Source organism: Paroedura picta, chromosome 2, assembly GCF_049243985.1.
Source record: "Paroedura picta isolate Pp20150507F chromosome 2, Ppicta_v3.0, whole genome shotgun sequence".
Classification (NCBI taxonomy): Eukaryota; Metazoa; Chordata; class Lepidosauria; order Squamata; family Gekkonidae; genus Paroedura; species Paroedura picta.
In genome coordinates this window covers 93,147,850-93,161,595 of record NC_135370.1, presented here as the reverse complement: position 1 = coordinate 93,161,595, position 13,746 = coordinate 93,147,850, and the positions used below count along the sequence as shown (strand labels likewise).

The following is a 13,746-nucleotide window of genomic DNA, read 5'->3' as shown; positions in this document are numbered from 1 at the left end:
TTGTACACCAAGCAAACTGCAAAGAAAAAGCTAGGAATGGAGAAAGGGGAGGGAGACTCCTCTCATTAGCAAAAACTGTTTCCAGACACCTTTCTACTTTGAACACCTCCCAAGCAGAATCACAGAATCACAGAAATCACAGAATCAGAGTTGGAAGGGGCCATACAGGCCATCTAGTCCAACCCCCTGCTCAACGCAGGATCAGCCCTAAGCATCCTAAAGCAAAAATAAAGCCCCCAAAAGATCCTGTATTATGTGCTGCTGCTGAGGGGAATTGATAGCTGCCTGGCATGAGCTAGCAGGTTAACGCATGGAAGAGACTGGGCCACATGCTTCAATTCCTACAGGAGCTTTATGAATCAAACAAACTGAAAGGGAAAGCTGGAGAAAGGGGTGGAGAGAAACTCCTTCCATCAAAAGAGTGAGTGAGTGAGTGAGTGAGTGAGTGAGTGAGTGAGTGAGTGAGTGAGTGAGTGAGAGAGATTACCTCCCTCAATGGCAAAGACAGTAAGGCAGGCTAGAGAAGAGAAGGAACTTCCCATTCTCATTGGCAGCAGCTGCAATTAGGAGTGAGCCCCTTGGCACCTCTCAAAAGTCAGCACCTGACTGTGTAAGTCTTATTTTGACCCTGGGCCTGGAGCCAAAAATCAGACTGATGTTAGATCACTCAGAGTGATTCCGCACCAGTGGCGCCACTCCAGGCTGCCGCTGGTGTGTTGTGGCAGGGAATGCAATCCCAGCTTCCTGAAAAAAATTGCCCCATTCAGCCCTGCAGTGCCGCAAAGTGCCATAGTTGAATGTGGCATTTTCTGTCCTCTCTGGGCGTCCAGGCCCAGCTCTTCCATGTCCACATGGGCTAGGCCCCATTGGCCCCCAGGGTACCTAAGTGAATGTGGAAAATATCCACGTTCCCTCAATGCGGGGCAATGGGGCTTAACTTGTCTGGGGCCCAAACTGAGGCCCACCCCAACAGCGGTGTCATGTGGAAGCAGGGACTAGCTCTGCTGCCATATGACCGCCCTCCCAGGCTTTTCTGCCTGTCCTGAATTGGACTCTGTGCATCATCTCCCAAACAGAAAAAGTGTAGGAAAAGACAGTACAGCTGATGCCAACTGCCATTGCTATTGGGGAGTCTGAGGCAAACAGACCTTAAAGCTTATACAGAGTATGTAGGGTTTAGCTGTGCATCACAATGACCATCAGCATCCCACTAAGGCATGGCCTGCCAGGAAATTTCCATGGAGATGTCAGGATAAACAAACAAGTAAAGGAGCCTGTTTAAACTTTTAAAATCTTTGCTCAACTGTAAGTTTGATACTTGGCTATAGTGCTAGCCAAGAGATAAGCATATATCTCTAGGATCAAGTACTATTGAGCTCATATTAAAGCATGCCAAAAACTTGCCAAACTAATTTGACCCCTATATTATGATCAGATACCCAAGAGAGAAAAATCAGATTTTGCTTTTCATATTTGTTACCCCACTTTTCTCCCCAGTGGGGACCCAAGGTGGTTTACATAGTTCTCTTTTTCTGTTTTATGCTTACAACCGTCTTGTGAGGTAGGTTACACTGAGAGTGTGGAAAAGTAGGGATTCAAACCAGCATCTCCCAGATCCTAGTCCAGTGCTCTAACCCTTACATCATATTGGCTGTCATTACCATTACAGGCGACTCTTAAGACTTAAATAGTTGTGACAGTATCACTGCACATATGAGACAATGATACATATAAGCAGGGGTTGTGTAAATCCATAATATTCAGCAGTCCCTTGTAATAGATGTTGCTTGCAAAGGATGATGCATAATACAACCTGCATCCCTTTTGGATGGTCAACAATACTCTGAATGCCACTTCCTAGGCAAGTTCAAATATGGTTTTATTTCTAATCTGATATTTCCTTTTATGAAAGAAAATTGCAATTAATAGAAGCATCCAGTTCCAATCACTACTTTTGAATTTTTTAGATTAAATATCCGAAGAAAAAGCTAGACCTTTTTGGTTTAATATTCATGGGGGGAGGCAATATTAATAAGTAAAATAAAGATGCCTCTTCTGGGCTGAGTTTTTTTGTTTACAAAGCATATAGAAATGAAAATATGGTTGCAGTTTATGAATATCTCCATATCCTGGATTCCTTTGCTAACGTGGCTTTAAACATTTGAAGCCCTGTTTACAAGGCAGTTCAAAAAGTAGCTTCAAACCATTATATCCCTAATTGAATTCCCCAGGAGCCCAGTAAACGCAAAGGGATAAAGAAAGAAAGAAATAACATTCGTTAAATCTCCAAACATACCTCATGGTGAAGTTGCATGACCTGCTACAAGCCCAAATGGATGATTGCAGCTGAACTGCTGAAACCTCTGTTATTTACATGGGAATCATACCAAATACTCCCCATTCCAAACAACAAATTAAATCATGCCTACCATGACTTTTTATCTCTAATTATGGGTAAGAAGGCTTGCACAAAAGACTAGTGGGTGTCCATGCTGATGATAAAAGGCTTAAAAAGAGATATATGTAACCTTCCTATAAAGAGCCAAGCTACTCTCACATGCAAATTGGATAGGAACTGGGTCAATAAATTCAAAGGAAATGATTTTTGTAGTACACAGGAAAAAATGGTCCCAAATAACCAATTCCCTGGGCATCTCTCTAGAAGAAATTTTCATCTAGACTTGCAAAATGGCATAATTCTCTTTCCCTCAGATAACCTGTTTGTGTATCACTATCCACACTAGACAGATCACGAGAAAAGTCATGGTTAATATCTTAACATGTTCAATAGCTTCACATCCCTGTCAACTTACCTGGTTTATAAGTTATTCCTGGGGGGAAAAGGAAACCCTGCTGGGCTGCAGCAGCCGCTGCCAATGTCCGCTGGTCGTGTGGAAAAATTGGGATCATGAGCGGAGGCATGTGACCCTGAACCTGCTAAACAGAAGACAGTCTTTGATCAGAAATTGCACAGATTTGTCTCGACAGATACCTCTCCCGCACTGATAGTGTTCTCGTGTTCAGAGTCCCAATGAATCTTCTCCTTACCATAATTCTTGCCAATTTTACATGATCACATCAAAGCCCATGCTAACATATCTTTCCTTCAGAGTCAAAAGTTTAGCAGTCTTATTCAGCTGCACTATTCCTTGTTCTACCTTGCTTGGTTTAATTCTTTGCTAGCATTGTTCTATGTAACCAAGGCTGCTTTTTATTTGTGCAACCCAATATATTTCTGCACTCGCTTTCATTTGTGTTCAAATATTACTGGATAACCATGCTATTGTAGTGTTAGCATAGAAGTATGAATAATTAAGTGTTTCAAATTAGTAACCAAGCATCATAAGTATCCTCTTTAATAAAACTAAAAGGTCCCATGCAATACATACCTCCTCATAAATGCATTGTCTGTTTAGGACATTTTACAGTTTTAAGCACAGTCACTTGCCCTGGCAATTATACAGGAATATTTAGGGTACATACTAGAACGAGTCTCATTATGCAAAATTCCATTCAACATTACATGGATCAAAGAGCAAAAAAACTTTTACAAATGAGAGCTAAGGAGTATAATAATAAATAGCTTCAAAGGCTCTATAACCAGAAAATAATTTCAGCTCCTTTAGTTGCAAAGTAGTGGTATCAACCCCTGTTTAAAAGAAAACATGAAATTCATGTACTTCTTTGGCTTTAATTCCTAAAAGTAAGTTGTTTTCTGGTAAAAAATCCATATGTTGACCTATGACACTGTTTAAATAGTACCACATTTTCTTGTCACATCCATGTTCCTCTCCCAATCCCTGATGCAGTCCAGAAAGGCTACTGTGTGTTTGTGTGTGTGTGTGTGTATGTGTGTGTGTGTGTATCTATGAGCTAATTTACCAACAAATCTTCTCTGGGGGGAAAGCCCTAAGATGCAGGTTAATAAGGGTCAAGCAAAATATAAACACTTTACAGTATTTTTCAGAACCCATTTCTCAAGAAAATCAACTTATAATAAAAAGGTCTTTGTGCAATTACTGCCATAGCACTGGGGCGTGAAAGAAACTAGCTTTGAACAGCCATTTCTTTCATTTTAGCTGACTAAGCCTCGTTCTCTAGGTTAGTAACACACATAACGTGGTTAAATTGAAGTTGATCCCCATGTGTCTAGCACTGACTTTGTACAACATGCCTGAGTTTGTGGCATGATGATAATTCCTACTGGCTGTGTGAGTAAACAACAAAAAACCACAATGACATTGTTTAATGGCTAAAGCAAAAAAAAAAAAAAGAAGCTACCGTATTTAGACAAAACTGGATAAAATGTGTTTTAGAATCCCATGGAATGTTTTCAGGGAAGGTACCAGATCACAGGGACCTTCACATGACTCCTCAAGCCAAACAGTTAATAGACAGATTAGAACAGCAGAAAATAATTGAAAGAAATTTTAAAAAACAGAATTTTGATGAACAGGCGCATTAACTATGACAACAAAAGTACTGAACATCTATGAAAGTGCAAGAAACTTGTTGTTCTCATTTAATTGTTTTATTATCACTATATTTAAGGGCAAAAGGAGATATTACAGAACACATAATACCGATATCTACATCCGCTTTTGAAACACTGAAACCTAATTCATTTTTTAAAATAAAAATAGATCTTTGGCTTCCACACTACCTTTGGACAAACAGGTTGCTTGTCTATCAATTGACGTTGTTTAACTCGCTACAGCTGTTTTTGATGAAAGCTGCTTTTCCCTCACTTGGTAACATCCAGCTTAGATGACTGTTGTGTGCTTTACATAAGCTGCCCTTGAAGAAGACAGCTGGGAAACTTTAGTTGATAGAAAACATGGCTACAATGCTTTTTAACGGGTTGTTTTAGGATGATCCCATGAAACCAGTGCTGTTCCAATGGATTCTACTGTTACTGAGCTCTACTTAATGAGCTAGTTTTGTACTTTAAAGTTCTGAACACTTTCGGTCCTGAGTATCTACAAGATGCCATCACCCATAACATCAATTCTGAGATTGAATGGTGCTCTCCTAGGAGAACAAGCATGAACTGAGGTTGGGTTAGTTAGGTAATTGGGACAAAGCTTTTTGACCACTGTCTGCAGATAGTGAAGCTTTCTCATGAAAGAGGTACTGCCGAATAACGGGATTTATTTTATCTTAATCGGTACGTGCCTTTGAACCTGTGAATGGAAGAGCAGTTGACCAACATTCCATCTAGAACAGCAACTGATCAGATGTCCTGGCAGACCAGAGCAATGGAACTAAAGTCAAAACCTCCCACTGCTGCTGCTTCCCAGCAAAAGAAATTCAGATGGTCTATAGATTCTTCAGAGAGAATAAAACTTTGAATATGGAGGTCCCACTCAGCTATCATGGCTACCACTCATAGATGGACCTTTCCTTTATGGATTTCTATAAGTAAATTAGCAGCAATTACCATTGCCTGTGGCAAGAGACAAGTGTATTGTTATAGGTAGAGGATGGCCATTGATTAATTAAAATTCTTATTTTATTCAGCCTTTTTCCCCAAGAGCTATCCAAATCCACAATTTTTCTCTTCTCCTCAATATACTAGTCATTAATTTTTACTGTTGTTTTCATATGTGGAGAACATATGGAGAGAGTCTGTTTGGTTTTCTTACATCGTGCATAATGTTATAAATCTCTATTACAGGTGTGCCCAACCTGAGGCCTGTGGGCTGCATGCGGCCCCTGACCTCTTTCTGTGTGGCCCTCCAACCTGCTTGTCTGCTGTTATCACCCTCAGGGCATTTCCCCTTGAGATCCATAATGTTCTTTCTGCCACAAGAGGCACCATCTACTACTGTTCATCCTGCCCCTTTCTTGCAAAAAAAAAAAAAAAAAATTATGTCAGCCCCCTCTTGTTCTTATCATCCATAATAGCATTTTGGCCATTCTAAGTGCTTTGCTAGCCATCAAAGTTCAGGCACCCATACCACTCAGCTTTTTAACTCCACCTCTCCATGAATTCATAGAATCATAGAATCATAGAGTTGGAAGTGACCTCCTGGGCCATCTAGTCCAACCCCCTGCACTATGCAGGACACTCACATTCCAATTGGTCATCCACTGTACCCTGCCACCCCTTTAAGTCTTCACAGAATCAGCCTCTCCATCAGATGGCTATCTAGCCTCTGTTTAAAAATTTCCAGAGATGGAGAACCCACAACCTCCCAAGGAAGCCTGTTCCACCGAGAAACCGCTCTGACTGTCAGGAACGTCTTCTGGAATTTCTTTTGAATTAATTTCATCCCATTAGATCTGGTCCATCCCTCCACGGCAAGAGAGAACAACTCTGCTCCACCCTTTATATGGCACCCTTTTAAATATTTGAGGATGGCTATCAGATCGTCTCTCAGTCATCTTCTCTCCAGGCTAAACAGACCAAACTCCCCCAACCTTTCCTCATATGTCTTGGTCTCCAAACCCCTCACCATCTTTGTTGCCTTCCTCTGGACATGCTCCAGTTTGGCTACATCCCTTTTCTACTGTGGCGCCGAACACTGAACTCAATACTCCAAGCGAGGCCGAACCAGAGCAGAGTAAAGTGGTACCATCACCTCCTGTTATCTGGACACGATACTCCCATTTGCCTTTTTAGCCACCAAGTCACACTGCTGACTCATGTTCATTGTATGGTCTACTACTAGATCCTTTTCGCATATACTACTGCTAAGACAAGTCTCCCCCATCCTATATTGGTGTTTATGGTTTTTCCACTCCAGGGAATGGTAGAGTAGTGATTCCCAACCTGTGGGCCTCAGACCACATGTGATCCATCGACTAATTGGAGGTAGGCCGCGAAGGATGCCTTCTCCCCCCCCGGCCCTTTACTTCATCCCCCCCCCCGGCCCTTTAAAACACACTTCGGGTGACATTGTCTCCCATCACTCCCAGATGGGATTATCTTGTTGCAGAGAAACAAGCTCAGGGTTCCCATTGAATTGTCATTATCATGAGTTAAAATTTCCATGAAAATAAAATGTTCCTTATGTTCATTGTTGTTGCGTGTCTGTATCTTATTTTGAAGGGATGTTTAAACATTACCGTAGCAATCAGAGAGCGTTAGGGCAGTGGTTGAGAGTAGAGGAGTAAACTACCACTGGGCCTCAGTAAAATTGTCAAGCATTGAATGGTCCCCGGTGATAAAAAGGTTGGGGACCACTGTGGTAGAGGACAGGAAGACCTGGTGAATCATTGTCCATGGGGTCGTGATGGGTCAGATACGACTTTGCAACTAACAACAGCAGCAATAGCTTTTCCTACCTAAATGCAGAACTTTACATTTGTCCCTATTGAATTTCATCAAAGCATTGAACCTATAGCAGGTGGAATTTCAGAAGAGATTCACTGATTGCCATAAACTTGGAAAGGAAATAAGAATGTTTCAGAATCCATTTGAGGTAGCACCAAAAGATGCAGATAACTTTTTTCAGATGGAACTAATTGATTTGCAAGTCAGTGATCATCTCAGAGACATTTACAAAGAAAATAGTCTGTTAGATTTCTATTCTGGTCTAACTGATACATTTATCAACCTAAAGAAATTTGCTGCAGGCATGTTTACAGTCTTTGGTACCACATACATCTGTGAACAAACCTTTTCCAAAATGAAAATTGTGAAATTGAAGTGTAGGTCAAGGCTTACATGACATTTTAAAGTGTCACAAACCTTGACTTGGACATTAATGCCTTGGCTCATAGAAAACAGCCACAAAAATCACCCTGACTAGGTAAGCATGTGTGGCTAAATAAAAGAATTCCACAGTAAAATATTGTTCCAAAATGTATTGCATTAAAGTTAACATTTCTTCATTTACATTTGAATGTTTACTTTTGATCAAAATAAGTAGGTTAATAATTTTGTTATATTTGGTTTAAGATCTGGTCCTCTGTAGGCACTGGGAACCCCATGTGCCAAAAGGTTGGGGACCCCTGCTCTATTATATCCTCTTAGTCCTAAACAAAATCTAAAAGGATTTCAACACCTTGATATTTTGAGTGCCTATTTTGCATCTATCCCTTTTTGAGATGTAAACAAGAACCAATATTTTAAATACATGCACAATATATTTCATATGATAACAGAACAACAGTCACCATTGGATTTTCAATTCATTTCCCAAAAATCCATACACTATATATATATATATTACTATCACCATGTAGACACTTTCCATGAGCTGTCCACCACAACATAAACATTTATTTCCAGGTGAATCATGATGAGTTCAGACCTCATTACTTTTTATGCACAGTTAGGATTAGTTGGTGGGTAATGTTTTTCGTGGCTTACCCTTGATTCAAATAATTTAAGAACAAATTAAACAGTACCAGTTCTAATACTAATTCTAATCCTATCGGACCTGTTTATGGTTGTATTATGAGAGTTGCTTGTTATCTCCATCTTCTGCTTCCTGTCCTTTAATTAGTTATGAATAAACAAGATTCCAGTCCAGTGGTACCTTTGAAATCCACAAGATTTGGGGAAATATGAGTTTGTGGGTGCTTGTTCTCAAATTTTGTTTGTCTCGAAGTTGTTATTGGAATGGAAGCAAGCTATTCTACTGCCCGCCAACATGGCTACTCTCTGAAACTACTAATAAGCAAGAGATTCTTATTTCAGGATGTCTACAGGATTACTCCTAGCCACCTGCATGCTAACATTCTCATAGAATTACAACACCTTTTGCAAGCTTATTGTGTTATAAAGCACAATAATGTATAATAGCTAGAAATTCTGCATCTATGTCCAAACGATAAAGTGCAAGATCTGTGGATAGCTATATTTCACGCTTAACTTTTGACTGGGTTTGTAAAATGCACCAAGAACTCCTTTCTGAGTATGTGTAAAGCAAATATTGCAGATGTAATTCACAGTGCTTTTTGCAAGTTGATTTAGGGGGAAAGAGTAGCTAGATTCATCAAAGCACATAGATGTCCAGAAAGGTTAATTGCTTGTGTGTTCCTTGACTCTTTCTGAAAACTAGACACCAAGCAGATGCCCAAGCAGAAAACTTAAGACTTGCTTTCCCTCCTAGTCATAAAAGCAGTGTATTGTTGCACCATCACTTTCTTTTTTCCTCTTCTGCAAACTTGATGATGATGCCTTTTTATTTTTGCCATCTGCCCTGGAACTTCATTAAAGATACATGAATGGACTAACTGGCCTGATATCTTGTGAGGAACAGGTGCTATTGTTTGTCCCTGAAGACTTGCACTAAAGATCTGACTTGGAATACTTGAGAAAGAGCATCTGTAGCAGTCAGTCAGAGAGCAACTTGGCAAAGACCTTGCTATGTGCTAATGTGCAAACAGAGTGACACTCAAGGGGACTCATTTTCTCTTTCATGAAGATTTGACTTATTTTTCACATGATTGGAAATAAGTATTAAAAATGGAATAATCTTCTTGTTTCCAGACAGTCATGAAACTACAAAATCAAAACTATGTGAAGGGCTATAAAATACAGATCCAAAGGAAACAACTGTTGATGTCTTCTGTTTTACTTAACTTTTCAAATAATGTTATCTTACTTTATATGGTATTTTGTGGCAAGTCACGGTAACTTAGAAGGTGGCAATTTTTTTATACACCTAATATTTGATCACTGTTACCAAGCAATACTATGCTGAGTGAAAGCCAAAAAGAACTTGGCTGTTCCAATCACTCATCAGCTGCAAAGCTGTCTTTGCTTAGTCCTGTGCATAGTAGGAAAAAGTCCAAGTTTTTTTCAAAGGGATTTGGCATAAATGAAATATGGTCAACAGAACATTTGTTTTACTCTTCTCTCCATTGAATACCACCTCAGTGCTCTGTAGGCATGAAAAGGATTCTATATGTCAGTTACCTCCTGGTCTGAAACAAAAATAAATTAATGTTCAACATTTATGTTTCTCTTCAGATTGTTTATCTAGAAATTGGACTTCAAACTGGTTTCAGGAGAATGCTGCTCTTTTCCAGTAGAGAACAATAATCTGGATGTTCATGTCAATTCCCTGCAAACATACCATTGCCCTTTTATTTTACCAAAGGATAAATACAAAGATGTTTCAGTAAATAAAATCATCATACTAATATTATGTTTGTCATAAGAAGAGAAACATATCTTTTCTGCGGATAGCCCTTTACAGAACTCCTTAGAAAGCACACCTTTGCTCTCTTTTGCTCCTATGTTTCTTTGTCCTTAAGCACCCTTATCCTTTTCTTGTAAAAAGGATAGATAAAAAATAAACATGCCCAAGGAAAGGCTTTTTAAGAGGCATGGAAACTCCAAGATGCACACTAACTGAAATTTTCAAAATCAGTACACACACAAACATACAATACAGTGCACATGGAAGTCACTGGTATACTTACAGCCAATTAGATTACTGTAAGTTAGAGAAGTCAAATGCACACGTTAACAACTCATGTGCATGCTGTTGGTTTAAATCACCTAACCAGTTAGGGTGCATTGCAATAAAAATTACTTTCCTCATAGTGTTGGCCAACTTCACAGCAAAGCAGGCATCTATGAGGTTATGCATACAGGTCACCAAGAGGGTAGGATGAGTGGTAATAAGGCTTCTTAGTGCCAGTTTTGCTTCTTTCAGTCTTCACATACTATCCCGATTCATTTTTATTACCTGTCTGTTATAGAGACCAGTTTTTGTCTGTACATTTATCCATAAATGCTGAAAATACAAAAGATATCTAATATTATTTTAAAATGTGAAAAGAAAGAAAAATGATTAATTAAATGACTTCAAAGTGTATATGCTTTCTAGAAGCAGTCACTAGAAGGGGATGAAAATCTCTCAGCTATAAAAAATTAATAAAACATGTTATGCAAAAGTGAATTTATGGTTCATTTGAAATTAGAGATCTACCACCTTCTCAATCCATACAAATGCATAATCTTGTCAATTAAATATTATTGTTAAGGTCTAGTAGTATGTTAAAATCACTTTAAAGTGCAACTAAGGAAAATTCATGTGTGTTTATTACTCCTTATGGGTCTATTAGTGGGCATTTTATTCAGATTTGTGTTGTAAAATCTGCATAAACTCAGCATATTGTTATCCCCATGTGTGTATTTGTTTGGTTAAAGCATAACAGCAAATCTCAGTTACTACAACTTCTGAAAAAGTCAAGAGAGCTAAAAGAGTCTCACTTTCTAATCAAATCGAAACAGTTCATGACTAAAGAAGTGAAGAGCTGACTATTATGCAAATTCTCACAGCTAGTGGTCACTCAGCCATCTCAGAAGACAGAATAAGTCAATTAATTCTGATATTTGGGAAGACTAGTGAAGATGTATGTGTTTCTTATTTCCACTGTGTCCTATTTTCTCAGAAATAAAAGCAAAATATTGAAGACTGTTTTCCTTTAGAGTTGAGATTTAAACAAATGGCTTCTACATTTTAATAATGTTAATTTATGAGACAACTGATCTAGATTTGGGATGGTTCAACTTCCAACTCATATAGAAAAAGCTATCAAACAACCTAGCTTTATAAATAAATGTAGAGAATAAACCTCTACATTTTTACTGTTTTTTGCTCACATACAGAATGGAATATGTATATATTACAAATCTACAGTTACAAATTACAAATGAATAGCCAAACCCTATATGTTCTAATGGTTAGCCACTCTCCAGGGACAAAGGAAGAAGGAGGTATTTCCGTACTATTTGAGCATTTCTGTTCAATCTTCATTGCAATATAGTGTTATGTAAATTATTATTACATTCATATAAGAAGAGGATGAATTTTTTGATGTGGGACACATATTCTGGTGCCCCTGGGATGGAAATGGGTAGGGACGTGACGTCCATAGCCCCACCCCATGGAGCACGCCAGAAAAGGCTGGGGCAGTTATGGGGTGCCACAGCAGGCGGCTGACAGTGTGCATCATTGAGAGAGGAGGCTGCGCCACCGCCATACTGTCCAGGGAGGCCTGGGCAGTAGCAGGGCAGCGGCCAAGCAGGCTAGCGAAGCAGCTGGGTGGCACAGTGCTGTGCTTTCTGGCCAGGGGACATTGGAAGGTGGTGCAGAGGCTGGGTGGGCCAGTGCTGCCATGAAGGTGAGGAGTGGGAGGGAACAGGAAGTCTGGGTGGTGGAGAGGCCTCTGGGGGCCAGGGCAGAGGCCGCGTGGCTCCTGGGGGTGGGATGGCTGCCCTCCAGGCCTCTGGGGGCCAGAGCAAAAACTGCAACACCAGTGCAGGCCCAGGCACTGCCCTGCAGGCTGAAGGAGCCTGGGACCCTCCTGGGAGAAGAGGTAAGGAGGGAGAGGGAGGAATCTATGTGTGCATGTTTTTGTATGTACATATGTATGTTGGGGGCGAGGGATCAGGGAGTAAGTTGGGGAAGGAAGAGGGAAGGAGAGAGAGGTGAAGGGAAGTGGGGAGAGAAGGGGTTTGTGTGTTTGTGAAAGAAAGAGATGGAGGGAGGAGAGGGGAGATGGATTAAAGAGCTCCAGAGCAAGTGTGTGTCCCACATACCTACGAGAGTCTGGGTGTCACAACTTTTTTTTTTTTACCATATATGCCAAATTAAATCTGACTATTGCACTCTGCTGTATCATACAAAGACATCAACCTGAGTAATGTTTATGTGCGTTCTGACAAACTAGAAACCTCGGTTAGAAGTGCGGATTTCTAATCTGGTGAGCTGGGTTTGACTCTGCGCTCCCTCACATGCAACCAGCTGGGTGACAGCACTGATAAAACTGTTCTGACTGAGAAGTAATATCAGGGGTCTCTCAGCCTCACCTACCTCACAGGGTGTCTGTTTTGGGGAGAAGAAATGGAAGGCGAATGTAAGCCACTTTGAGCCTCCTTCAGGTAGAGAAAAGCAGCATATAAGAACCAACTCTTCTTCTTTTTCTATTGAACAAACCAAAGAAGCATACATGTTGATACGAAGGAAGGAAGGAAGGAAGGAAGGAAGGAAGGAAGGAAGGAAGGAAGGAAGGAAGGAAGGAAGGAAGGAAGGAAGGAAGGAAGGAAGGAAGGAAGGAAGGAAGGAAGGAAGGAAGGAAGGAAGGAAGGAAGGAAGAATTTACAGACATTTTCACATCTTCAGACTGATGCATACCACATCTAATGGGCCCCTCTACAAAAAAACACTCATGACAACATCTGAGTCTGGAATTAGACCAATGGAAAGGGACTGTGCTAGAAATTGTTACTAATTATAGCTTTGGTTTTAATGGTCTTAAAATGTTATTAACTTAACTTGTATTGTACTATTGTACTGTCTAATGTTGTACACCGCCCTGAGTTTGCTCACTGGAAGGGCAGTATATAAATCAAATAAATAATATTTTTTCACTACAGTGTATTTGATGTCAGCACATATTGGACATGGCCACTAAGAAGCAAAGAGAGGGAAGGTGGCATGGTATAGCCAAATCTCATCAGATCTTGGAAGCTAAGCTGTTTCGGTCCTTGGAAGGTAGATTTCCAAGGGATACTCTGCAGAGTAAGGCAATAACAACAATAAAGCAATAACAACCAACAATGCTTCTCACTTGCCTTGAATACCTCTTGCTGGGGTTCCTGTAACTCAGCTGTGATGTGACAGCACTTAACACACAAACATGAATAAGTAAGGAACTAAGTGCTCTACCAAAAACTCATATACTTATTCAGTCAATGTGGTTGACATTGTGACAGCTGTATGACATTTTTGGCCACTAGTTCAGAGTACACAGTGTTTCTCGGCCACATCATAG

The 13,746-nt window shown here is 40.1% G+C and overlaps 1 protein-coding gene across 28 annotated transcripts in view; it reads right to left on the bottom strand.

Moving 5' to 3' along the window:
- SOX6 (SRY-box transcription factor 6) overlaps positions 1-13,746 on the bottom strand; it is a 607,104-nt gene that overhangs the window by 146,577 nt on the left and 446,781 nt on the right. For 26 of the 28 annotated variants that reach the window (XM_077321651.1, XM_077321668.1, XM_077321671.1 and 23 more), the window contains one exon: positions 2,814-2,937. In XM_077321651.1, coding sequence (XP_077177766.1) covers positions 2,814-2,937 — 124 coding nt within the window. The remainder of the gene's footprint in view (positions 1-2,813; positions 2,938-13,746) is intronic. The other 2 variants (XM_077321649.1, XM_077321646.1) reach the window with 1 other exon arrangement.